Source organism: Arvicola amphibius, chromosome 12, assembly GCF_903992535.2.
Source record: "Arvicola amphibius chromosome 12, mArvAmp1.2, whole genome shotgun sequence".
In the NCBI taxonomy this organism is placed as follows: domain Eukaryota; kingdom Metazoa; phylum Chordata; class Mammalia; order Rodentia; family Cricetidae; genus Arvicola; species Arvicola amphibius.
Window position 1 is genome coordinate 17,518,020 of NC_052058.2, and position 24,184 is coordinate 17,542,203.

Sequence of the window (24,184 nt, forward strand, 5' to 3'; positions counted from 1 at the left end):
ATTTTAGTATATTGTACTTTGGTAGTTGATGTGTTACTGATCATTTGGAGGAATCATGATACCTTAGTTTTTTCTATTTCTTGTATTTTTTGCTATAATTTGCATGTCTCTTAGTGTGGCCTTTTCTTTTTTTTTTTTTTTTTGGTGGGGGGAATCATATCAACAGCTGTTCTTGAAGGCTTAATCCCTAGTAAAACTTAGGGAGCAAAAACCAACCTGCTTTAACAGCATCAAGTCATAGAAATACAAACATATGCTTAATAATGTCTGTTTAAGCCTTCTAGTATACCAATGACCATAAAATAGCAAATAGAAAAATGACTATAATGTACTATCGAGTTAAAAATTAAGTAGGATATGTATGGATATAATTAATACAATGAAGTCAGTGTCTTAGTTTCCTACTGCAGTGACAAAGCACTGTGACCAAGGCAATTTACAATTTAATTTCGGATCACAGTTTCAGAGCTTTAGAGTGACTATGACCATTAGATAGAGGTCATGGTGGCAGGCGGGCAGGCTTGGTGCTGGGACAGTAGCAGACAGTTAGATCTATCTGATCCAAAAGGATGAGGTATGGATTAGAGAGACACACACAGACAGATATGAGGTGTAGAGTAGAGACAGAGACAGACTGGCAGACAGACAAACAGATGGACACACACAGAGAGACAGAGACAGAGAGAGAGAGACAGAGACAGAGAGAGAGAGAGAGAGAGAGAGAGAGAGAGAGAGAGAGAGAGAGAGAGAGAGAGAGAGAGAGAGAGAAAGTGTTGTCTTTTGAAACCTTAAAGCTCAGCCCTACTGACACACCGTTTCCAACAAGGCCTTCCCAACTTTGGACCAAGCATTCAAACAAATGATTAAATGGGAGTATTTTCATTCAAGCTAACACAGTCAGGAACAGGGAAGGATAGAAATAGAGGAGAAGCAAGAAGAAATAAATTAAGAGGGGAAATTGAAAGAATATTATAAAGGGGTAGAAAAGAATAAGAGATTAAGGGGAAAAAGAAGAATAGAAGATTTATCAGTGATGAAGTTTTCATAAACAAAATTAGGTAAATGAAGGAAGGGAAGTAAGGAAAAATGTAAAAATGTATTTCTTAATTCAGTGCAATCAAGTTAAAGTAGTATTAAGATTAGCGAACAGGGGAAAAGGAACAATCTTCTCTTTGAAGTCTTCCTAGATATTCCTTGACAGAATCTAATTAGTTCATGACTGACTAATTCTAGTAAGTCTGGATACCAAGAATTACAAGAAGTTTATTGTTTTAGACGACTTCCTAAGGCAAAAGCTACATTAATACGTTTGGCACTGTAGTACAATGTCAGGTGAGAAACAAGTTGCATAATGAAACTATAGAGAGTGAAATGGCAAGTCTGCACCAAAAAGTAAAAAAAAAAAATTGTATTGAAATGAGTATGATTTCACTTAGCCCTTCAAGGATTGGCATTGCTACGACAGTTGGGGCTTACAGATTTGAATAGTTGTTGCAGATAGTAGAAGCTGCTGAAGCAAAGTTAAAGATACAGAAATAACAAGATGTGTTTGGGAAAAATTCAAGAGTTTTGTTTAGCTGGTTGAACTGGTCATAGTAGTGATGAGCTAGAAAGAAACACTAAGGTTGGGTTGAGAAAACCTTGACACTGGAAGACTGTCAGTGGAGTGCATTCCGTTCAGAATAACACCACGTACTTAACTGTTTAAGTACTTGTGTATATAAAGAGATCTTTAACTTTATTTGTAGAATGCCAGTTAATGAAAACAGAACGACCAAAGCCAAATACATTTATTATCAGATGTCTCCAGTGGACCACTGTTATAGAGAGAACATTTCATGTAGATACTCCAGAGGAGAGGTAAGAAGCTTTTTTATTTGTTATGTTAAAAAATTAGTCTAAGATGTATTTGTAGATGGATTTGTTATTTGTAATTAGATATAAATAGATGCAATGTGTTACACTTAATTGTTCTATTTCTGTTGTCTTGCATGTTTAACTGGGGCTGGAAAGTGATGAATCGCCCTTGGTCTATTTTAAAATAAACTCTTTCAAAAAACAGTATACAGATATTTTTAAAACTTGAATTCATTTTATATACAAACTGTCTTTTTTATAATTATTGATTATACTCATATTTGAAGTTCTGAATGAAAGACAGTAGTGAATGGTTCAAGTAGCATTCCTATCTGTATACACATTAGTTTCAGGTGACTGCCTGCAATATTATTAAGTATTTTCCTCCAGATGTTACTATATTTGACCCTAATTAACAATTTTTCAAAGTAGAATGTTAATAGCTTGTATGTATATCTATGTACCGTTTGTGTACTTCCTTCCCAATGGGACCTGAAGAGAGTTTCAGATCTCCTGGGACTGGAGTTACAGATAGAAGGTTGTGAGCTCCCGTGTGAGTGCTAGGAATCAAATCAGAGTCCTCTGGAAGAACAGCCAGTGCTCATAATCACTGAGCCATCTCTTCAGCCCCTCCCCAGGTTTTTAACCAAGTGTATCATTATTATAACCTTTGTTTCCTTTTGTAATCTTGATAAAAAGGATCATTCATCAGCTTATATCTCATTAACCTTATTTTTTTCTTAAACGTCTTGAGCACACAGTTGGATGTGACGACAAAGTGCTTGCTAAATGACTGAACTAATGCGGTGCTGCCCAGTTATTGCATTTCCTGGAAAGTGCTGTGTAGAGTGAATTTTTAACATTTATTGAACTTTGATTTGTTTTGAATTGTTGTTCCCAAAGTTGGATATAAGCCAGGTCTTTTAAATTTGGGGTTGGGGGCTTAGACAGTTTTTTTCTTCTGCAGTCCATGTTGTCCTAAAACTGTAACTGTGTCACCCAGGCTTGCTTCAGACTTGTGACAGTCCTCTGCCTTAACTTCCTAAGGATTGAGATAGAGTGATCTTAACTTTCTAAAACCTTTTGATATTCCTGCAGCATAAGGCTACTCCTTGGAGGATCCTTTTTCACTTATGTTTAAGAAAATGAAAATTATCCTATTGAGTATGCTTGTCTAGTTCATGAGGCATCTACTGTCTGGAGATTTCATAGAGCTCTAATCTAATGTCAATAGGACTTAGAGATGCTTGGGGTTAGAAATCCTCTTTGTAATATTCTGACCCTACACTGAAATTCCTTTGTATCATAAACTAGATGTATCTGTCCTAGTGTGCGCTGTATTTATTTCAATGAATAATATGAGATTAGGCAGCTTTTTCAAAGTGGAAAGTCTAATGCTTCAGATGTTACTAATTCATTCTTTTTCACAATTATTAAATTCTATGTGCATGTGCATGCATGTTTGCGTGTGTGTAGCCTTTAGATTTTCATTTTCTTTTTTGCCATCATTTTTCTGTTATCTTTAATAGTACGCCTGACTTTAATTAGAAAAAAACCTCATTAAATTGAACTCGAAGCAGTTTCCCATACTATCTTTTGTTGTTTAAATAAATTTCTTAGATATTTAATGAATTTTTGTTTTTAAAATTATTTGTTAACTTATAGTTGAAAAGATTTTAGGGTATACCATCTCATATTTTAATGAGCATAAATTTTTATATCTCCTCACACATTTATTTAAGATAGTTCCTTTTGTTTTGTTTTGTTTTTGAGACAGGGTTTCTCTGTAGCTTTGGAGCCTGTCTTGAAACTAGCTCTAGTAGACCAGGCTGGCCTTGAACCCACAGAGTTCTGCCTGTCTCTTCCTCCCGAGTTCTGGGATTAAAGGCGTGCTCCGTCACTGCTCAGCTAAGATAGTTCTTAGAAATGCATAGCATATTACCGTCTGGTCACCCTACTGTACACTAGCATATCACAGTTTCTTCTTCAGCTGTACTCACATTCAGTAATCGGCCTTTCACCATCCATCTAGTCCCTCTTACAGTCTCTAGCTGTAGGTCATCACTATTCTGTTGTGAACAGCCGCTTGTTGGTTCCCGACTGCTCAGCCCCGAAATAATCACAATATTATTTGTAATACTATTTGGCCAATAGCTTAAAGTGTATTGATAGCTAGCTTTTATATCTAGAATGAACCCATCTCCATTATTTTATATTTTACCATGAGGCTTGTGTTCTACTGGCAAGGTTCTGGCATCTGTGTGCTGTGGGGGCTACATGGCTTCTCCCTGAATCTGCCTTCCTTCTCCCAGCATTTAGTTTAGTTTTTCCTTCCTATCTCTATTCCCTATGCAGGTCCAAGACAGTTTCCTTATTAACCAATGGTATTCACAGCATACAGAGGAGGAATACCACATAACTATTATTTTCAAACTTAGAAGATAATACCTTTAGATCCTTCATATAGATGATAATGTTCTTTCTGTGCCCAGATTTCTTACCATAATGATCTCTAGTTCCATGCTGCCTTAAGTGACCGGATTCTTTTCTTTATTTAACAGTGAAGAACATTATACTGTATATATGTTAAATTTTCTTTATTCATTTATCAGTTTAAAGACACTTAGGTTATTTCAAGCTCTTGACTTGTGTTAATAGTACCACAATGAACATGGTCAAGCAATTGGCTATTTGAATCACCAATTTAATTCTTTTGGATAAATGCCAGAAAATGGGATGGTCGGATCATAGGTAGTTTTTAAATCTTTGAAGGATTTGCAGTGTTGCTTTTCATGGCACCTAGTACCACTTCTAACACCTGTCATCATCTACTTCCTATTATAATGTCCTTTGTAGCAAGGTGTGTGATATGGTCTGTGGCTTGCATTTGCCTGAAAATGAAAATGCTGAGAACAGTTTTTATATACCTGTGAATCCTTTTTATGACTTTAGAGAATTGCCCATTTAAGTTTTGCTCAATTTTAATTAGATTCTTTATTTGGTTTGTTTGTTTGTTTGTTTTTGACTATTGAGTTGTAGTAGTTTTTTTAAATCAAAATTTGGGAAGAACCCCCTTTCTGTGTGTGGACACAGATTTCATTATGTTAGGATATAGTTCTAGTTAGCTTGGAACTGGCTGTGTAGATCAGTCTAGCTTCAAACTTGGAGAATTTTTTTAAATAAAATAAACAAAACATTTTCATGTGTATATTTCTCAGACCCTTTGACCCATTGGGTCTTATTTTCATTTTGCTGTTTCCTTTGCTTCACAGAAGATTTTTAAGTTTGTGTTCATTTTGTGGCCAAGGTTCATTTATTGTCAAAGATCACTGCTAAGACAGGTGTCATGAATATATCATCTTTGTTTTCTTCTAGCTCTGTAGCTTTTGGTCCTTATTTAGAAGTATGCATGAGCAGTTTAAAATAAGACTCACATTTCATTTTTTTCTTATTGATGCCCATTTATTTCAAACCCATTTGTTGAAGAAACTCTCTTTTTGGCTTTATCGGTTTTGGCATACTCTGAAAGATGATCAAGTATGCATGGTTTTATTACTTCCTCTGTATTTATTATTTTATCATTCTGTTTTTTTTAAATTCAGGTTCCATAGCATTTTAGTTGTTGTGTGTGTGTGTGTGTGTGTGTGTATGTGTGTGTGTGTTGTCTGTGTGTGTGTGAGCATTTCATGAATGTAAGTGGTGTATTTTGATCATAACTACTTCACTTCCCCCTTAAAGTCACCCTGGATCACCCTCCACTCTGTAACCCTTCCATACTTAACGTTTTTTTGTTTTTGTTTTTGTTTTAGAAAAAAGGAAATTGGAACACCAATATGTCCATGGGTGTGGGGATAGCTATTGCATCAAGAGCCAACCTATCAGTGACCATTCCCCTGAAGAAAACTGGCTTTTCTTCTCAAGCTGGGCATGCTTTCCTTCCAATTCATGCTGCAGTGTTGAGTGGCTTTATCTTATGCAGGCATCCCCAGTTGCTGTGAGCTCATGAGGACAGCAGGCCTGTCAGATCCAGCAGGCACTGTTCCCCCAGTTTTCCCAACTTATGACTCTTTACAATCCTTCTGTCCTCATTGTTCTAGGAGCCTTCCAGTGAAGGAAGCAGTGTGATACACATGCCCCATTTAAGGCTAAACACTCCATCCATAGTCAGTTATTTTCCACATTTTGACCAACAGTGAATCTCTGTATTAACTTATGTTTTCGTTAGGGTTTCTTTTTTATATATTTATTTATTATGTATACAATATTCTGTGTGTGTGTGTGTGTGTGTGTGTGTGTGTGTGTGTGTGCGTCTACAGGCCAGAAGAGGGCACCAGACCTCATTACAGATGGCTGTGAGCCACCATGTGGTTGCTGAGAATTGAACTCATGATCTTTGGAAGAGCAGGCAATGCTTTTAACCACTGAGCCGTCTCTCCAGCCCCCTTGTTAGGGTTTCTATTGCTGTGAAGAGACACCATGACCACAGCTTATAAAGGAAAACATTTAATTGGGACTGGAGTACAGTTCAGAGGTTTAATCCATTTTTGTAACAGCAGCATGCAGGATGACATGGTGCTGGAAAAGGAGCTGAGAGTTCTATATCTGCAAGCAGTAGGAAGAAAATGAGCTTCTAGGCCCGACTTGAGCTTTTGAGACCTAAAAGCGCACCCCTATTGAAATACCTTCTTTAATAAAGCACACCTACTCTTATAAGTTCACACTTTCTAATAGGCCTATGGGGGCCATTTTTATTCAAACAACCACAACTTCTATTCACTATAAAAAGAAACTTTTCTTATGAAGACTGCACTAAATTTGGTTATAAAGTTAGTTTGGAAGCCAGTCTGATACGTCTACTTAGCAAAATAACTATAATATGTTCTCCCTTAGAGCCTATGAGCTACCTGGCAGTGGTCCTTGGCCAGGTTTTCAGCACCAGGCATGAGTTCCCTTCTATATAGTGATCCTTAAACCCAATTAGGAAGTAGATGATTACTCACATAATGTTTACATCACTGTTGCACCTGAAGGAATATCTTGTCAGACTGGTTACTGTAACTAAGAGTTCACAGTTCGCTAAGACTGGTGTTGACTTTTCTTTCCAGTAGCCTGCACTGCAGCTTTTAGTAACTGTGAAAAATAACCTTCAGGAAGAAAACATCTAGATTAGTACCAGCTTGATTTCTCCTCCTGTCTGAAAGTTATGAAGAAATTAAAAATATTCTTGACAGTTATATTGTATCTAACTAGATCGGGAATTGTCCTGTTTCATTTATAATTTCTAAGAATTATCTAAATATATGTGCAAAGATTTAAGACAATGTGGTTAAAACTACAAGACAAATATGCTATGAAACTAGATATACATAGGGGATCCAGATAATAAAATTATTTTACAGTGATTAATAATACTAAGCATGTATGTAAGTATGCTTAAGTCTGGGGAATTGAACAGAGAGAAAATATAAAAAAGAAACAGTCTAAAACTAAGGTAAAACTTTCATAATTATGATTACTAGTGAATGTTTTTAAATAAATTTATTATTTTTTTAAACTATCTTTTCTCATTTTACACATCAATCCCAGTTCCCACTCCCTCCACCTCCCTCCAGCCCCACTTTCTTCCACTTCTCAGAGAGAGTAAGGTTTCCCATGGGAGGTCAACAAAGTCTACCACTTTGCTTTGAGGCAGGACCAAGGCCCTCCCTATTATATTTAGGCCTAGCAAGGTGTCCATCCAAAGAGAATGTGTTCCAGAAAGCCAGTACAAGCAGTAGGAGTAAATCCTAGTCTTCCTGCCAGTGGTCCCACAGTCTGCCCTAGCCATACAACTGTCACCCACATTCAGAGGGCCTAGTTTGGTCCTATTCTGGTTCTGCCTGCTATCAGACCAAAGTCAGTGAGCTCCCTTTAGCTAGGTCAGCTGTTTCTGAGGATATCCCCATCGTGGTCTTGACCCCTTTACTCATATTATCACTCCTCCCTCTCTTCGACTGAACTTTGGGAGTTCAGTCCAATGTTCTGCTATGGATCTCTTCCTCTGCTTCCATCAGTTGCTAGATGAAGGTTCTGTGATGACATTTAAGATAGTCATCAATATGACTATAGGGCAAGGCTAGTTTAGGCACCCTCTCTAGTATTGCTTAGGGTCTTAGCTGGGGTCATCCTTTTGGATTTCTGGGAATTTCTCTAGTGCCAAATTTTTTTGCTAACCTCGTAAGCCCCCCCCCCATCAAGATTCCTTTCCTTGCTCTATCTGTCCTTTCCTTTTCTCAACTATATGTTCCCTCAAGTTCTCCTCCCCCTCCTGGTCTCCCCCTCTCTTCCCCTTTCACCCCCCTTTCATCCCTTCTCCATGCTCCCAATTTTCTCAGGAGATCTTGTCTATTTCTCCTTCCCAGGGCTATTCATGTGTCTCTCTTAGGGTCTTCCTTGTTTCCTAGCTTCTGTGGAGCTGCGGATTATAGTCTGGTTATCCTTTGCTTTACATCTAGTATCCACTTATGAGTGAGGACATATCATGCTCATCTTTCTGAGTCTGGGTGACCTCACCCAGGATAGTTTTTCAAAAGTTCCATCCATTTGCGTGCAAATTTCAAGATGTCATTGGTTTTTTTTTTTTTTTCACTGTGTAGTACTTCATTGTGTAAATGCACCACATTTTCTTTATCTATTCTTTAGTTGAGGGGCCTATAGGTTGTTTCCAGGTTCTGGCTATTACAAATAGTGCTGCTATGAATATAGTTGATCAAATGTCCATATAGTATGATTGAGCATACTGTGGGTATATGCCCAAGAGTGGTGTTGGGTCTTGAGTTAGGTTGATTCCCATTTTCTGAGAAATGGCCACACTGATTTCCAAAGTTGCTGTACAAGTTTGTACTCCTACCAGCAATGGAGGAGTGCTCCCCTTACTCTGCATCCTCTCCAGCATAAGCTATCTTTGAGTTTTTGATCTTAGCCATTCTGACTGCTGTAAGATGGTACCTCAGAGTCGTTCTTATTTGCATTTCCCCAATGGCTAAGGATGTTGAACATTTCCTTAAGTGTCTTTTGGCCATTTGAGATTCTTCTGTTGAGAATTCTCTGTTTAGATCTGTACCCCATTTTTTAAGTTTGAGTATTTGGTATTTTGATGTCTAGTTTCTTGAGTTCTTTATATATTTTGGAGATCAGTCCTCTGTGTGGTGTGTGGTTGGTGAAAATCTTTTCCCACTTAGTAAGGTTCTTTTTTGTCTTATTGACTGTGTTCTTTGCTTTCTGAAGCTTCTCAGTTTCAGAAAGTTCCATTTATTTATTGTTCTTCTCAGTGTCCATGCTTCTGGTATTACATTTAGAAAGTGGTTTCCTGTAACATGAGAGCCTGCTTGTTGGGGTTTCTGTTCTGCCCGGTTCCCGCAGTATTATGTCCCAAAGAAAAATCACACAGAGTTCTACATTAGATATAAACTGATTGGCTCTTTAGCTCAGGCTTCTTGCTAACTCTTTTTTTCTCATTTTTTATTAAAAATTTCTATCTCCTCCCCTCCTCCTCCCCCTTCCCTCCCCTCCCTTCCACCCATACCCCCACTCCCTCCATCTCCAGGCCAAAGAGCCATCAGGGTTCCCTAGACTATGTTAAGTCCAAGGTCCTCCCAACTCCCCCCAGGTCCAGGAAGGTGAGCAACCAAACTGACAAGGCTCACACAGAGCCCGTTCATGCCATAAGAGTCCAAGCCCATCGCCATTGTCTTTGGTTTCTCAGCCTCCACCGTCAGCCACATTCAGAGAGTCTGGTTTGGTCGCATGTTCCATCAGTCCCATTTCAACTGGACTTGGTGATCTCCCGTTAGTTCTGTCCCACCCGTCTCAATGGGTGAACGCACCCCTCGTGGTCCTGACTTTCTTTCTCATGTTCTCCCTCCTTCTGCTCCTCATCAGGACCTTGGGAGCTCAGTCTGGTGCTCCAATGTGGGGCTCTGTCTCTATCTCCATCCATCGTCAGGTGAAGGTTCTATGGTGATATGCAAGATATTCATGAGTATGGCTATAGGCTCTGGCCTTTTCCAGCTCACTCTCCTCAGTTGCCCAAGGACCTAGCTGGGGGCATCTCCCTAGATACCTGGGCACCCCTCTAGAATCAAGTCTCTTGACAACCCTAATATGGCTCCCTTAATTAAGATATATGCTTCCCTGCTCCCATGTCCACCCTTCCTATATCTCAAGCATCCCATTCCCCCAAGCTCTCCCCATCCTCCCCTTCACGCTTTTCTCTCCCCATCTCCCCTTGCCCCCATCCCAACCCACCCCCAAGTTCCCAATTTTTGCCCAGCAATCTTGTCTACTTCCAATATTCAGGAGGATAACTATATGTTTTTCTTTGGGTTCAGCCCCTCCTTGCTAACTCTTATAACTTATATTAGCCCATTATTCTAGTATATGTTACCCACATGTCTCAGTACTTTTTTCAGTTGGGTAGGGTTACATCTTCCTTCTTCCGTGTCTGAGCAGGACTGGGGAGGGAGCTTCCTCCTTCCCACAATTCTCCTCTTCTTGACCCGCCTCTGCTTCCTGTCTGGTTTCTCACCTATACTTCTTGACTGGCTACTGACCAATCAGCATTTATTTAAAATATAATTGACAGAATACAGACCATTGTCCTACACCAGTTTCCTGTGCACATGCGTTGAAAGCTTCTTCCCACTTTTCTATGAGATAGTGAATGGTTTTAATTGTGAGTTAGGCTTCACTTAGTGAAAATTAGTGATCTTGAACAGCAGTGAGAAGAAACTATCCAACAGGAAGCATGCAGAGACAGGACAAAAAATAAAAACTGATGATAGTAGAATATGGGGCAGATTATGCAATGAGGCACTCTTACAGATAGATCATTGAACTTTAATTTGAGAGAATGAGGCAGAAGAATTTAAATTAATAGTGCAGGAACATTTTCTAAAGTGTCTAAAGATACAATACCACAGGACCAAAAATTCCACAAATACCAAGTAAGCAAAATACAAAGAAAATTATTATTTCAGTAAGATTGGCTGTTTTTTGTTTTATTTTGTTGATTGGTTTTTCAAGACAGGATATTTTAGTTAGGGTTTCTATTGCTATGAAAGGACACCATGACTGTGGCAATTCTTATAAAAGGGAACATTTAATTGAAGTGACTGCTTACAGTGTAGAGGTTCAGTCCATTATCATCATGGGAGGGAGGATGGTGGCATGCAGGCAGACATGGTACTGGCTGGCTACATCTTGATCAGAAGGCAACAGTAAGTGGTCTGTGACACAGGGAGTAGCTTGAGCATAGGAGACCTTGAAGCCCACTCGCACAGTGCTGCACTTCACAGAACAAGGCTACACTTCCTCCAACAAAGCCACGCCTTCTAACAGTGCCACTCTTTTTGGAGGCCATTTTCTTTCAAACTACTACCCCAGGCTTTTCTGTTTAGCCCTGGCTGTCCTGGAGCCTGTTTTGTAGACCAGGCTGGCCTTGAACTCAAGAGATGTGCCTTCTTCTTCCTTCTAGAAGCTAGAACGAAAGTAAAGGCATGTGCCACCACACCTAGCTGTCCATTAAGTTTCTTAAATACCATAGTTAATGAGAAAGAATGTTTTTTCCTCAAAGGAGCAAAAGAACAAAAGGTAACATAGCAATGTGAAAAAATGATGAAGGGGCTGGTGAGATGGCTCAGTGGTTAAGAGCACTGACTGCTCCTCCAGAGGACCCGGGTTCAATTCCCAGCACCCACATGGCAGCTTGCAGCTGTCTGTAGCTCCAATTCAAGAGAATCTGACATCATTATACCAATGCGCATGAAATAAAGTTAAATAAAGTTTAAAAAAAATTGATGAAGGATAACATATTGAATAAAATAATAATTGGGGATAATGTATTCATGTCCTCAGAGTGCTGAAATCATGTAAGTGCCAGAATATGTTCCAAGAATGAAAAGAAATTTAAAATACTTTTAGTTAGAGGGATCATTGAGATGACTGAGTAGGTAAACCAAAAAAGCATCACATTTAAGGGGAAGAATTATATCAATAGGTAGGATTTGTGCAAATAAAATTTAATTGTAGTTTCAAAAGCCTTTAACTGAACTTTTTACTTATTTTTCTGTTTTGAAATTTTTTGGTATTTTACTTTTTAGATGGTAATTTAATTTTTTAGAAGTTCATAAATGTATTTTATCATATACACTTCATTCATCCATAAAACTTTGGAAACTTATGTGGCATCATTATTCTTCTTACACAAACATGCATACAAAATAGAAAAGGAAAAAATCTGCATCGTTTGGTATCTTAACTTGTGAACAACCATCAGGTCTGCATTTTTTCAAAGAAATTTTGAACACAACAACAAGTATGGGCATTTACAAAATCAACTTAGTAATTTTGTATACATTTTTTTTTAGAATGGAACCAGGCATAAAATAATTATGTACAGATAGTGTTTTACTTCCCAAACAGAAACGGACATTAAAAACTCACTTCTTGGAGTGGGGAGATGGCTCAGTGAGTACAATCCTTTTGTGCAAGCATGGAGGTCTGAGTTCAGATTCTCATCTACGTAAAAGTCTGACATAGCAGCTCATGAATAACCCAACCCCAGCTTTGGGAAGGCAGAGCCAGGCGGATCCCAGGGCCTTGCAAAGACTAGCCTATCCAAACTGTTGAGCTCTAGGTTCAGTGAGAACTTCACTCACCAATAATGCAGAATGGTAGTGGAGGATACTGGGTGTTGAGTCTGCCCCCCTCCTACTTGCACACAGTGAGTGAACTCTCACAAATGCAACTGCATGTATACAATATGTATACATGCACACACATACACAAATACCACAAACGCATATCCATGCACACAGTAACTTCTTAATAGATAAAAAAAAAATGCAATTTTGGTGCGATGGATGGATAGATAGAACCTTCTGGATTGTTTGAGATGATCTTGATGGTAGGTCATGGTAAGACTTAAGTCAAAATTTTAATATAATTGTTTTCATTTTTAAACTGTACTTTTGTGTTGTAGTGCAGTTTGCATATTAAATAACACTATAATAGAAAGATTTGAAAAAAAAAAACTTCTCCTAGACTTACCTCTTTCTCCCATGTACTCACCTCTATTTTGTGCTCTCTACTCTTCCTTAGAAAGTGCTATATAGCAGTAAATGCCATGTTTTTTTGACTGTTTATAGACTTTCTACCCCATTTTCCATGATGTTCTGAGTCTGAGTATAGGAATTGTAATGTAAATATATTAATTAGTCTTGGACACACAATGGTAAGTTACTTGTTCTCTGAATTTTGACTAGTTGTGACTTTCAGTAATAGTCTCCATCTTTGAATAGAAGTTTTTTTGATGAACAAGAGGTGAAACTACACTTATCTGTAGTTCTAAGGATAAGTATTTAGAATGCAATTAGAGGCTATACTAGGAAATCGGTCATAATAGATTGTTCTCTACAATACATGACCTTATCAGCCATGGGTAGTTTGCTGAGTTTACAATATAAGACATGAATGTCCTCATATTGAGCAAACCTCAAGTTCAGTTTTATGGCCATTGTTTACTCCTAGGATGTAAGGGCCACTATTTCACCTTTCAGAATATCTTAAAATTCTTGTCACTGTTGTTCATAGGCATTACAGTTGGTTAGTACTATTGATTACTTTCTCCTGTGGCCGTTCATATATCTCCTTCTAGAACTATGAGAACTAGTTCTCAAGGAGGGGACTTCCATGTTAGATTACAACTGATTCCTCTGAATCCTGTGTATTAAGTGTTTCGTGTCTTTAGTAGTAGAGTTTTACCTCCCTTTTCTGGAAGGCAGTGAAGAGTTTTAGCAATAGCCTATATTGTTTGGGGTCTCTTGAACCCGTCTTCCAATAGTTCAAAAGGAGTTTTTTTATGCCTGGCACCAAGTTTTTTTCTTTTCTTTTTGTTTATTCTTTGTGTCTTTTACATCATGCATCTTATCCCAGTCATTTCCTGTCCTTTTGTATCCACCCTTTGCCTTTGCAACCTACCCCCCAAAATAAAACAAAATTTAAGAGAAAAAAGGGGAAAAAAGAAAAATCTCATCATGGAAACTACAGTGTCACACACACAGTCACACAGTAAACCCTTTTGTCCATGTATCTTTACCAGCAAGTGCTCATTGCAGAGCCATTGGTCTGGTTAGAGGCCTCTGGTTTCTGATATACTATCAATGCTGGGCCCTCACTGTGCCTCCTCCTGGCTATCTTATTGTTACCCTGTGTTGTGAAAGATCCTGCAGTTTTGGGTCTGCATGACTGGCCTCTTCATTTGCTTTAGCAGATCATGGATAAGGTGGATATTGGGGTGGGCCTGGTTCTGAGCCTGTGTAATTGCAGGGCTGTTTAGTCTGTCAGTTCTCTCCTCAGCACCATGAGGAGCTCTTCAGCACTGCAGTGGTGAACAAGGGGCATGGGCAGTTCTCATGCTTTTCACACTCTCAGGGTTGACTCTCCCACACCTACACCATCAGGGCCAGCGCTACTGTGTCGCCAAGACAAGCTGTAGGGGCCAGTCTCTTGAGTGCTATAGCTGATGATAGGCGGGAACAGCTCTCCAGTTCTTATCACCTCAGGGCAGGCTCTCCCACCTGCCTCAGGCATATTGGGGTGGGGGGGGGATCTGTCCCCTGCCCATACTTCCATATGGTAGATGACGGGCAGAGGCTAATCTCTCACGCTCATATTCTTGGGACCAGCTTGCCTGCATGTGGTAGACCCCCATTTCCCCTCACCCCCTCCATCAACAGGATCAGCTGATGCAGTTGAGGTGCAGGTCCCACTTTCCTGAGTGTCGTAGCTGGTAAAGGGGAAGGTCAGCTCCCTTGCCCACTAGAGGCAGTAGGGGAAAGAGGGGAAGGCATCTTTTTTTCAGCCCCACCACTACACCACAGGCAAGGTAAGTGGTACTAGTTATGCCCCTCTCATGCCCTCAGGGTTGGCTCATCCATGCCCCTGTCTACAGAGTCCACTCTACTGTACTGCCCAGATAAAGTGTAGGACCCTCTATCCTGCGTGCTTCAGCTGGTGAGGGGCAGGGAGATTCCCCCTAGAGTTTCAACCAGTGAGGGGTGAGGCCAGCTCTATACAGCCCTGTCTTCTTAGCCCCCAATGGTATCAGGAGCCATGGACATGAACACAGACTGAGACTGCATCAGAGCCATGAACTCAGATGTGGGCCCCAGCAGCAGCCTAGGCCCAGACATCACCATGGCCCTGGGTGCCAATTAATCCACTCACCTGAGCCCGCTCCCTCACTATTTCCAGCTTTCAAATATGCCTCTGTCCACAGGACATGAACCATTCTGTCTGACTGCCGCCCTCCCACATACCACACCATACATTTTCTCACCATAACAGTGCCTTTCCGTGTGAACTACAAGGCACCATGTGGGCCTGTGTGTAGTGTGGAGCTGTGGGCCGGCTTCCTGCCGCCCTGCTCCCGGCCAACGGCTAGCTTATGCCCCAAAATAACAACACACAAATTGTATTCTTTTAAACACTGCCTGACCCATTAGTTTCAGCCTCTTACTCACATCTTGATTAACCCATATCTAATAATCTGTGTAGCACCACGAAGTGGTGCCTTACCGGGAAGTTTCTAGCATACATCCATCTTGGGCTGGAGCTTCATCGCGTCTCCCTCTCTCTTAGGAGAGGTATGGCAGTCTGCCTCAGAGAGGAGAGGCAGGGCAATGTTTTGAGCCATCTACCTCACTTCCTTTTTCCTGTTCTGTCTACTCCGCCCACCTAAATGTTGGCCAATCAAATGGGCCAGGCAGTTTCTTTATTAGCCAATGGGAATCCTCCATCACCTGTGTTTTCTCCTTGGAGCCTGGAGTGTGGGTTTCCATGTTCTACCCAGTCCATCATAGTGCTAGGGGCACAGGGTTTTTGATTGATAGTCTATGGTTTTTGTGGAAGTACTGTCACCCCAAAGGGTAATTAAATTAATGTGTATGTATGCATGTGTGTGTTCATATATAATGTGTATTTGTAGATAGATTCTACATTTTATGTAATATAAAGTCAACATAATATAATTTCCATATAAGTGCTACTCCTGACTCTAGGCTTTTAGGATTGTTATCACCTAGAGATGATGGCAGACAGGGTGGCTACACAGAAGATTATTTGTAGTCATCTTCTAAATTATAAAAGGTTTAAGTAACTTAACTTCTGTTCTTGAGAAATTGTACTCATTTTTATAGAGAAGAATGGACAGAAGCTATCCAAGCTGTAGCAGACCGACTGCAGAGGCAAGAAGAAGAGAGAATGAATTGTAGTCCAACTTCACAGATTGATAATATAGGAGAAGAAGAGATGGATGCATCTACAACCCATCATAAAAGAAAGGTAGAAAATGATGACTTATTTTAACTTCTAAATACAGTCTTTATTTATCTAGAAAAACTATGATGAAAACTGCTTCTGAGAGAGGTGTTAGTTTTCTTATTGCATGTATAACTTTGTGAAACTAAAATACCTGTTGTTTAAAACCTAATAATGTGCCAGCACTGCAGTGTGAGTGCTTCGGAGCTTACGCAGGAGTGTGATTGATGTACTTTATAGATGACATCTCAGAAACTAGGGGATTAAATGTCTGCCCCTTGAATTCAACTACATCAAAGCTACCTCACAAAGTGAGTCTTAGAAATAACACATTTTCTTTTCATTACTGCTCATGAGCCAATAAAGGAGGAAAACCACAACTTTTCTTTCCTCAGTGTTCCATATTAGTATATAATTTTATAGGAATTGTAAATAATATTTTACATTACTATGAAAATTTGAAAAATTACTTTATTTTTTAAAATATGGTATTCAAAACTAGTCTTATGTGATTATTTGAAAATTCAAACATAGATGGAAGAATGGACTGAAGCTATCTAAGCTGTAGTTGATGATCTTTATAGTAGACTGAAATGTCATTTGCATGTATATCTTAAATATACATTTGCTGTTTATTTTATAAATTATATCATGTATGAAAAAGCAATTGCTCAAAGTATTACCAATTACATTTTCACTTGTTTAATTAGTTAATTAATTTTTCAGTATTGGCATTTTGAACTATGGGTTATGCAAATGTTTCTCTACTACTGAACTCTGCCATTTCATGTTAGTATGATGTGCAAAATTGCCTTTCATGTTAGATTTCCTTGGTTCAAATCCTTTCACTTCCACATGCTTTGAACTGAATAGAAATGATATAGTCAACAACTTAGAGAATTAATTCACTATGTAAAGTTTTTTCTTTAACATTCTGTACTTGATGCCTGTGAACATTTTCAGTCTTTTTATTTTAATTTTTTTCCATTTTATTTTATATGCAAAATATGGATATTTTGCTTTCAAGTATATCTGTGCACCAAGTGTGTGCAGTGCTCAGGGAGTTGAGAAGAGATGCATTGTAACTTCTAGAACTGTAGTTAGAGACAGTTGTGAGCATCATGTGGGAACCAAACCTAGGTTTTCTACTAGAATAGCCAGTGTGCTGAACTGGTCTGCCACCTGTAATATGCCCCCTTTCTGTCTGTTATATAGACAGATCCTCTCTTTTGTGGTTGTTGATTTGAAATAGTGCTTATTTTAAGTTGATTTCTCAGTCAGGAATATGAACATAACTTATCTTTACCCATTTATTCAGATGAGAAATTTCCTTTTGAATGGATGTGTATAACTTGAAGTTTGACTGCATTAATAAATTTGAATCAAGTTCCAATTAATCTCATCCTTTGAATTTTAGACAACTGCATTAAAAAGCAAGTTATACCAGCTCTACCCTGTTTAATTTTCTGGAATTCTAAATATATGCTTAACAGATCAGTAAGATACTGTTAAGCTAGGAATTGAAAATGGTGAGTTTGTACCACTGTAACTTGATGTGCTACATCCAGTAACTGCATTTACTGCATTCAGTCGATGGAAGGATAGTAAATATAAGCATGGACATTTATCAGCTAAAATTTGAATAGAGGCACATTTTTGAAAGATATAATATAGTAGTAGAAATATTTTAGGGTATTTTGCTTGATAAAACTGGTTATAAATAATAACTGAATCATACTTTTTGATTTAATATAATTTATCACTAATTATCCATTACTAAGCAATTTGTGCATATTTTACAGTAGGCTCTGAGCAGTACTTAATGCATTTATCTTAGCTATTTAAAAGTCATTTGAGGTATATACTACTAATATGCCATTTTATAGTTGAGTCATCTGATATGCAAGTTAAGTATCATACTCAAATATCAGAATCTTTTAATTATTTATTACATAACCCCACTGTGTAACATTTCATTGGATCATATATCAACATAATGTCATCATTGTAAAAATTATGGTAGGAATTGAAGATTCCTGAATCCTAATGTGTTGTAGCAAGGAGGCTGCTAATTCCTTCCCTGCTTCCCAGATGCAAAATAACCACACAGAAAACTGTATTAATTACAACACTGGTTGGCCTAGTAGCTTATGCATATTTCTATCTCACTCTTACATCTTAAATTGACCCATTTTCTATTACTTTATATTTTACCACAAGGGTCACGGCCTACGTGCAAAGTTCCAGCTGGCAGCTTGCATTTTTCTTGTCCTGCAGCTCCATGGCATCTCTCTTGACTCTACCTTCTTTTTCCCAGCATTCAATTTAGTTTTCCCTGCCTAGCTCTATTCTGCTAAGCCACTGGCTAAGACAGATTTATTCATTAACCAATAAAAGCAAAACAAAGACAGAAGGAATTACCACACCGCTAATGCCTGGGTAGAACTCCTAACTCGTTCTTTATCTTCCTCGTCTGCCAAAATAGGGTAAATTATTGGACCTAACTCATGTACTTGTAAGTCTTAAATTGAGGGGATAGTTTACATTTAAATATAATAAGTATGAAGTCAGTATTGATGATTATAGTTAGTTAGAATCCTACTTTGTTCCATAGAAGTAACTAAGCATCTTCTTACAGATTGTCTTAGAATTATTTACTGAAACTTGAGTTTAAAAATAAAAACTTGATAGAATTATTTTTTCAATAATGGAGATTGAGTCTAGGACCTCATACATGTTATGCAAATCCTCTACTACTGTGCCACATTTACGGTTACTTTTTATTCTTGATGGCTTTTTGGCCTGAGAGGGAGGGAGTGGGGGTATGGGTGGAAGGGAGGGGAGGGAAGGGGGAGGAGGAAGGGAGGAGATGGAAATTTTTAATAAAAAAATGAGGAAAAAAATAAATAAATAAAATACAAAAAAAATTTTTAGATAGATTCTCACTGAATTTTCTAGAGTGCCCTTGGCTTTAATGTATAAAACCCCTGACTCAGCTTTACTTGTTGCTAGGAGTACAGATCTCTGCTAAGGTTCAGCTGATGAAGATATTTTTAATGTATTTGGAGCTTGAGGTCTTAACCACGTATGGTTTCCATTGTTTTTAATATAATTTTAAATGTATGTGGTAATTTAAAATAGTTTTAAATCACAGGAGTATCAAAAATGAATGTTTGTACAACTGGCTTTTCTATAATGGCTCCAATGATTTCGTTTAAAGTGGTACATTATTACAGCTAGGTATATGACAACTAAATTTAAAACTGTTTCCTGTATGTGCATCAGTCACCATGGAAAGAATTGTGATTTACATTCTTTTTTAATTTTGTACTTCAACACATTCAAAATAAAGAAGCTTTCATACTTGGTAAAATCCAATTGCCATTTTATTTTTATTGAAAATGTACAGAACTGTTCAGAGGACACTTAATGGTCACAGTAGCTGTGCTGAGAGTGGTCTTGATCTCTGCCTCTTGACCATGCATTCACCTGGTTTGTTCCCAGAGTAGAGTATTGCCACAGTATTTGTTGAAACACCTAGGACTCTATTGCCGTAGTATTTGTCCAAGCACCTAGGGCTCTTGAAAAGGGAGATACTGAATGATGGAGAAAAGAGGCAAGGTCTAACAATCAGATTTAAATATCATTCTGTTTGAATTAAAAGTTATTTCAAATGAATGTGTATGATTTTAGTACATTTTTAAGGATTTTGTTGTGTGTATGCCTTAATTTCTTAGGTTAAAATGGCCAGTTTTAAAGGAGCTATATTTATGAAGATTATCCATGTCCCCATCTAGTGATGATTTCTTCTATGTCTGTCTCTCTGTCTCTGTCTCTCTCTGTCTCTGTCTCTCTCTCTGTCCCTCTTTCTTTCCCTCTCTCTCTGTACATGTATGTACACTATGTAGCCCAGATTAGCTTTGTATCTATTCCAGTCTACGTTCTTTGGGATTACAGGTGTAGAATGTCATGCCTAGCCTTGTAATTGTTTCCTCTTTTTGTTACTCCTTAACATTTTTATCATATCTTTTCATGTATCCCCAAAAGGAAAACATTTTGTAAAACTTCTATTTCATATCGTAAATATAAGGTAGTTTCAGTGTATGCCATTCTGAGCATGTGCATTTGCTAATAGACCCTTTTGTTTTGATGAAGTTCTGTCAAAATAGATGCTTAACCTGTTTCTAATGATATCTTATAGAATGCTATTTAACCAATAATAGTTTCTATGTAACTTCCTTTTTTTTGAAAGGTTAACAGACTGACAGAAAATGAAATTCGTTTGAAGAATGTTGAAAGGAGCGCAGGGGTCCCTTTGTTTGTCCTGCCTGCCGGGTTATCTTACACCCGAAATAATCACACAGAAACTGTATTCATTTAAACACTGCCTGGCCCATTTAGCTTTAACTTCTTATTGGCTAATTCTTACATCTTAATTTAACCCATTTCTAGTAATCTGTGTATCTCCACATGACTGTGGTTTACCAGCAAGATTCTAACCAGCATCCATCTCAGGCAGGAGCTCCATGGCATCTGCCACTCTGCCATTCTTCCCAGCATTCAGTTTTGTCTATCAAAAGACCAAGGCAGTTTCTTCATTCAACCAATGAAAGCAACACATAAACAGAAGGACCTCCTACACCAGAAGACTGTTACATTAATTTTCTTTTTTGGCTTCTTGTCCCTAAAATTTGCAACCTTCAAGTAGTATAGTAATGTTTTATGTATGTTTCTTTTCATCTGAAAATGTCATAAAGCTATTTACAAATTATTGTTCTATTTTTGTCTTCAAGAATTGGGGACCACAGTAATGTTTAGTTATTGTGTATATTAGTATCTTTTTTTAGTGTTTTTAGATGAATAATAAAGAAGGTACTTCATGCCATGTTGAGCAATATAATCAATTTTTGGCCTGGTTATGAGTCTTTTTACCTGTTTATTGCTACGAAATTACCAGAAACAATAGCTGTGTTCTTACTTATGGTTTTGTTGCTGGGTGGACTGTTCTGCTGTTCTAATAAATTATATTTGGCTGCTCATGTACTGGCCTTGAAAAACCCAAAGGAAACTTTCTGTTATGTCCCAGGGTTTGGTGTTGACTTTTGCCTTTGTTATCTTCATGGTTTCTGCAGCTTCTCTGTGCATGTGGTATATTATCTTCCAGGGTCTTAGTACATAGTCTTTACTCCAACAAGCTAACCTCAGCTTCCACATTGAAGGGAAGCTAACAAGGGCCTTTGAGGTTCAGCCTCAATGCCCCTCAGGATTCAGAGAGGATGCAATAGCAAGCAAGGGCTAGGGATCTGAGGGCAAAAATGAGTCTCTCATTCCATGCTTCTTCGTGCCAGTTTCTTTTTTTATTGTTTTGCTTCTATCCTAATACTCCTGTCGTACTTCTAACTTCTCCTTGCTTTCTCTCCTTCTTATCTTAAAACACTCTTTTCCCCAGGAGTATTGAAGTGATGAAAAATGCAATAGTTGTCTTTTATTGATCAATAGCACATTCTTAGAGCAAGTGATAACACAAGGGTCCAAGGTTACAGGATTAAGACTATGACCAGAGGGCAGAGTGTACAGTGCCTAGTTAGATATGCTTTGAGACATAGGTCTTTTTTCAGTCAACAGGTAAGCAAAGAATTGGCATGCTTTTCTTAGTAACCTTAGTTGGACATTTGTGGTCCTGATCTTGTGCACAGCTGTAAGTATCCAAACTTCTGATCTATTTACAAAAAGCCCTTAGTCTAGTTTGAACTTGCTCTGAGGTAAAAGTGAGCTAATTGTGTGCAGTTCGTCTGAACAAAAGAACAAGGCAGGCTTTTAAGTGTCCATAGTCCTTGTGGGACAAATAGATCCAGTTATGATGCATGTCCCAGTATATATTCTATATATCAAAATTATATAGCCAAATGAAAAGTCATCTTCCTGGCCACCCATAGATATATATGCCCAGGAGATGGGATATTTTCATGAGATAGACAGAAAAGCAGTGGGAAAACACCCGAAGTTATTCTTAGGGAAGAAATGAAGTTCTTAGGTAAGCAATCAAGTGACTCATGCAAGAAATTACAGACAGGAACAACTGTTTTCCACAACTATTAAATCCATGGCCTTTCAAGGTGGGGCTCCCTATCATTGAATCTCACTGGTAGTACAGCCTATTGAACACTAGTTATCACCTGCTTTATTTCTCATGGCCCCTGACAGAAAGCTGTCTCTTGAGAGTTTCTATGAGAAAAAAAAAATGAGGTGCCATAGGTTGGCTTTGGAATTGGCATAGACTGATCAAAGACAGTTCAAGAAGCCACGAATTTGAAAGAGAGCAGGAAGGTGTACAGAGGGGCTGGAAAGATGAGAGGGAATGGGAAAATTGTGTACTTACATACTATTAAAAATGCCAGTCAGACAGATGGAGTGTCAGGGAGGGAGAAAGGAAGAAGGGGTTGGAGGTGGCAAAGAGACAGTGTTGCTTGATGGGAACAAGATAGTCATATGTGGAGTCTATTGGTTTGCTTCTTATCCTCTGAGTTTTTAAAACTGTTAGTGAAATTAATATGTCTAGCTGTCTATTATTTTTTAAATGACTGAATTTGATACTGTTTTCCACATATGTGCAGCTCCATTTGATTTATAATTGAATCAGTAAGTATATGTTATTTTCCTGCTCTCTTTTTGACATTTATATTTTCCTTTGAACTATTCATATTAAGACATTGTAATTTCACATTTGGATAAAATTATCAAAGTTATAGATAAGTTATATTAAAATTGAATGTAGCCATTCACTTCTGAAATATTTAAAATGGTTTTTAATGTCAGAGTGATTTTTGGCTTAAGGAGTGAATTGAAAAATATTTCTCCCATTTTAGTTCTCAGGAACAGTTTGTGTAGGATTGGTACCATTTTTTTCTTTAAATGTTGTGGACTTTTCCTTATTATAAAAAATGTTAAGAGAAATTCAGTTTTTCTATAGGGTTCTTTAGCTTTTCCATTACTTTGTCAGTGAGCTTTTGTAGTTTTCAGTGTAGATCATTTGCTCATTTCATTTTGGTGTTATTTTGCTGGCATAAAGCTGTTTATTGTCTTAATTAAGGTCACTTTAATCTCTGTAGGTTTTTTAGTGATGTTACCTTTATCATTTCATGTTGATAATTATATCTTTGGCTTATCTTCCTGACCAATCTAACTAGAGATTACAGTTTTTATTGCTCTTTTCTCCTGTTTGTTCAAGAATTTCTTTTGCTTCTATTTTAAAATGTTTATTTGTATATTCTTGGATATCACTTTTTTCTGAGGTAGCACTTAATTTAACAAAACATGAGAACTTGAAAATATTTTTAAAAACCTTGTTTTACTTTTAAAAAACGTTCTGTTGGTTAACTAATACTTTGATGGAGAAATTCTAGGTTTAAAATAACTTTTACAAACTCTGAGAACTATGTTAATTATTTTCAGTATCCAAGGTTGTTCAAGAGACAACCAATAGTAGGTTTTTTTGTTTGAAATTGCTCTAGAAATTAGTAGGATCAATATTTAGTTTACATTGCAAGTATTGCAAGCAGACTAACAGTAAATTATGCCAACTATCTCATCATAGTTTTCTAATTTATATTTTTCAGACGATGAATGATTTTGACTATTTGAAACTACTAGGTAAAGGCACTTTTGGGAAGGTTATTTTAGTTCGAGAGAAGGCAAGTGGAAAATACTATGCTATGAAGATTCTGAAGAAAGAAGTCATTATTGCAAAGGTAACTGAGTCTAAAAGCCAGTGATTATTTTTTCTGTAGTATGCACATGTATCTGTGCACATTCTTGTAAATGGTATAGAGATTTCATGAAGCAATAAAAATATTGAGTAAAACTATTACTTGCAATAATACCTATGAGCAGACAAAATTATTAATTTAAAATTTTTAGCAGTGTATAATATTATATAAATTACACTGAACCTGTCTTATTCCATTGAGCA

General features: G+C 37.8%; 1 protein-coding gene across 3 annotated transcripts in view; it reads left to right on the forward strand.

Moving 5' to 3' along the window:
• Akt3 (AKT serine/threonine kinase 3) overlaps positions 1–24,184 on the forward strand; it is a 237,517-nt gene that overhangs the window by 129,830 nt on the left and 83,503 nt on the right. For all 3 annotated transcript variants that reach the window (XM_038348695.1, XM_038348694.1, XM_038348696.1), the window contains exons 4-6: positions 1,749–1,860; positions 16,095–16,239; positions 23,832–23,963. In XM_038348695.1, the coding sequence (XP_038204623.1) occupies positions 1,749–1,860; positions 16,095–16,239; positions 23,832–23,963 (389 nt within the window). The remainder of the gene's footprint in view (positions 1–1,748; positions 1,861–16,094; positions 16,240–23,831; positions 23,964–24,184) is intronic.